General features: G+C 60.0%; 1 protein-coding gene across 1 annotated transcript; it reads right to left on the bottom strand.

Moving 5' to 3' along the window:
* Positions 1–519: 519 nt before the first annotated feature.
* LOC104164141 (protein S100-A4-like) lies at positions 520–1,450 on the bottom strand. Its single transcript, XM_009703381.1, has 2 exons — positions 1,310–1,450; positions 520–684 (listed from the first exon to the last, which is right to left on the bottom strand). The coding sequence occupies exons 1-2, from the start codon at positions 1,448–1,450 to the stop codon at positions 520–522; spliced, it is 306 nt and encodes a 101-aa protein (XP_009701683.1).
* Between the last annotated feature and the right edge of the window lie 1,886 nt (positions 1,451–3,336).

The raw sequence follows: 3,336 nt of genomic DNA, 5'->3' as shown, positions 1-3,336 counted from the left end.
CCCCCGGCATGGGCTGGTCCAGATCCCAAGGGGGGTAAGGGTCTCCTCCAGCTGCTCAGAAGCAGCTCTTCCCTGCGGGAACTGGGGACACACTCTGTTTTTTGTGCTTTACATGGACCTTGCATCTTGTTGTCCAATTCCTCCAGACCACCTTTCTCTCCCCAAACCCAACGCGTTGCGCAGGGCAGCTCGTGATGATTTACGAGCCAAGCTGGGCTCGGGGAAGCTCGTATGGTTTGAGCTAATGAACCTCTCCCAGATCCAGCAAGGATGGTTCGGGGAGGGGGGGATGTCTGAGTACGTTGCTCAGAGGCAGCACTGAGCTGTTTTGCTCAGGCTTTTCCAAAAAAATGCCTCCTGGGACTGAGTTGCACTGTGGAAAATCCCACAGAGCTGGAGGAAGGCATGAGTCACCCGGCTGCTCGCTCACCTACGGCACACAAAACCCTGCCGATGCGTACCCAGGCTTTGGAAAAGCTTTTATTGAAAGCCCCGCGGCAATGCTGCGGGCAGCGGGGGTCACTTCTTGCGGGGCTGCTTGGTGGGGCCGTCCTTGAAGAACTCGTTGAAGCCCATGGTGATGCAGGCCAGGAAGCAGACGTACTCCTTAAAGTCCACCTCGCTGTCCTTGTTGTGGTCCAGGTCATTCACGAGCCTCTTAAACTCCACCTCGTCCATTTGTTTCTGCCAGGGGAGGGAGCACGGAGGGGGGGGTCAACGGTTTTGGGGTGCACGGATGAGCGAGGTGCTTCCCCATCCAACCCCTGCCTTGAAGGAGGGTTTTCTCTTTGCCTTTGGAAGGAGGTGGCCTGTAGAAACACAGGTGGCTTACCCGTGATCTGGGGCATGCTGGCGTGGCTACAGCAAATATCCCTCTTGGGCATAAAGACTAAAAAAATTCTCCTCCTTCCTCCCAATTTAAGCCACAAGCCAGAAAGGGGAAGTAGGGGGTTAAAAAAGTACTAAAAAAATTTAAATCGGAGCATGATTTTCTTTGCCAATCACAATATTTCTGGGGGCAGAAGAAAGCCAAGTTTCCTTTTGGTCTGAGGACGCTGCAGCTCAGGACCTTCTGGCCTCGTCCCTTCTCTCCAGGGCTTGCCCTGGAGCAGGAGGTCCCAGCGTGTCACACGTGGGCTGCATCCGCCGTGGGTGCTTTGGGGAAATTCAGAGACCACCTCGGCTCACCCCGGTTTGTACCGTGCTATGTGGAAAGACCCAAGGTTGGTGTGCTCCTGCCTTAATCCCCCTCCCGCCCGTGCCTGGGCACCTCGAAGGATGCGAAGGGATGTTCCCCGTGGCCACTTACGCTCCCAAAGACGGGCAGCTCCTTGTTCAGCAGCTCCTTGAGCTCTGCCTTGCTGAGTTTGTACTTGTCCCCTTCCTTCCCCGAGTACTTGTGGAAGGTGGTGACCATCACGGCCAGCGCCTGCTCCAGGGGACACGCCATCGCCAGCCTCCTGTGCCCCTGGAGGGCAGAGCACCGGGGATGGGGTCAGGGTAGGTGTTGGGCGGTGAGGGGGGGATCCGTTCCCCCCACCCTGCCCAAATCGGTCCGTGATGCTGCACAGGGATGGCTGCAACCCCGGCACCACTCGGGAAGGCATTTTGGGGTGCAGCGACTGCTGGGTGAATTGCGGTTGGGGAGCAAAGCTGTGCAAGGGGCGATGCGTGAGGAAGGGGAGCAGAGACTCACCGGGGTCAGCGCGGATCAGGCAGCAATGAGGAGCCAGGGTGCTGCAGCCAGAAGGCGATGGGCATTTATAGCCCGGCTGGCGCGGCACTGCCCCCCGTGCAGCCCCCTCGCCTCCAGGCTTTCCCAGCAGCTCCACGCAGGCAGTTTCGCCCACGCCTCATTTTTGCCTAACGAACTGTGTGATCCCATTAGTGGGTGATGGGTGGGTTTGGGTGCTACTGGAAGGAGCTACCGGCCCTACTGGGGAGTCTGGGGACCAAGGCACAAGTCAAGGGATGGGTACAGGGACTGGGAAGGGCTGGGGCGTCCCTTGGGGCTCCCCAGAGAAAGCTGGTCACCAGCCCACGTCTCCCCTAACCCATCACTGCACTGTCCCCCACGCTGCCAGCTTTCTGGGTGGTCCTGGTCTCCCCAAGACAGATGGTCCCAAGCACTCCCATCCCGGTGACCCCAATACAAGCAAACATGCTCCGCAGCGGGGCTGGGGAGGTGACAGCAGTTTTATTCGATCCGTGGGCTGGGGCTCGATGCTGGGTGGCAGGGCCATGAGCCTTTGCACAGAAGTCATTGCAGAGCATGCTGAGGCAGCCCAGGAGGACCACGGACTCCTCAAAGTCCATCATGTTGTCCTCCAGGTCCTTCAGCAGCACCCAGAAGCTGCACTCATCCAGTTGTTCCTGGCACAGAGCACCAGCGGAGTCAAGGACGGTGCTCGCTGGTTGCGGCACAGGTTGGCATCAACCACAACGGGTGGTTTCGGCAGATGGGGGGAACCTGTTTCAGGGAGGAGCGAGCCCTTCCCTGACCCCCCACATCTTCCCCAGTGGTGGGGAGGGACGTGAGGATGCTGGGGGGGCTCGGTCCCAGGTGTCCCCGTGCTCACCCCCATGAAGCTGGGCAGCTCCTTCAGCTCGCCCTTGCTCAGCTGGTACTTGTCACCCTCCTTCCCCGAGTGGTCACGGAAGGTGGCAGTGCTGGAGGCCAGGGCTTGCTCTAGGGTGGTGGCCATCCTGGCAGGAGGCTGCTCCCGAGGGAGCACTGGCACCAGGGAGGGCACCTGGCTTTTCCCTGAAAATCCCTGGTTACGTTTGCATTGCCACCCATCCGCCAGAGCCGGTTTGGTTTGGTTTGGAGGAGGGAGCCGGGGTAAATCCTCGTCTGGTGAAACCCAAGGTGGCCTTGAGCATCTCAAAGACGGCCAACCCCTCGGTCTCTGGTGATTGCAGAGGAAACGGGGCTTCCTTCTCCCAGAGGTTGGGCAGCTGGAGAGGAAACACCCATTCGGGGCATTTTCTGAAATCTTGCAAATCTTGCGGCTTATGGGACCCCAAGGCTGCTGCAGGGCCAGGGCTGGGTCAGCAGCTGGTGCCAGGTGCCCGGAGCCGGTTCCACCAGGGACGCAAGTAGCGGGGTGTTGCTCCCCTAAATTCGGGCCCAGCCGCAGAGCTTGGCAATCCCATTCCCTTCCCCGCCTGCCATACGGTGCTGTGCAAAGTGCCCCAGGGCTTTCCAGGAGGAGCACCCAAGGGTGCAGCTGGGGAGCCCGTGGGCACACAAACCACCCCCCGCCCACGCGATGCCCGTGCGATGCTTTCTCTGACACACCAGTCCCCTGCGCACTGGTGCGGTGCAGCAGCCCT

This window comes from Cariama cristata, unplaced genomic scaffold, assembly GCF_000690535.1.
Source record: "Cariama cristata isolate BGI_N322 unplaced genomic scaffold, ASM69053v1 scaffold30070, whole genome shotgun sequence".
Taxonomy (NCBI): Eukaryota; Metazoa; Chordata; class Aves; order Cariamiformes; family Cariamidae; genus Cariama; species Cariama cristata.
This window is presented reverse-complemented; position numbering and strand designations above follow the sequence as displayed.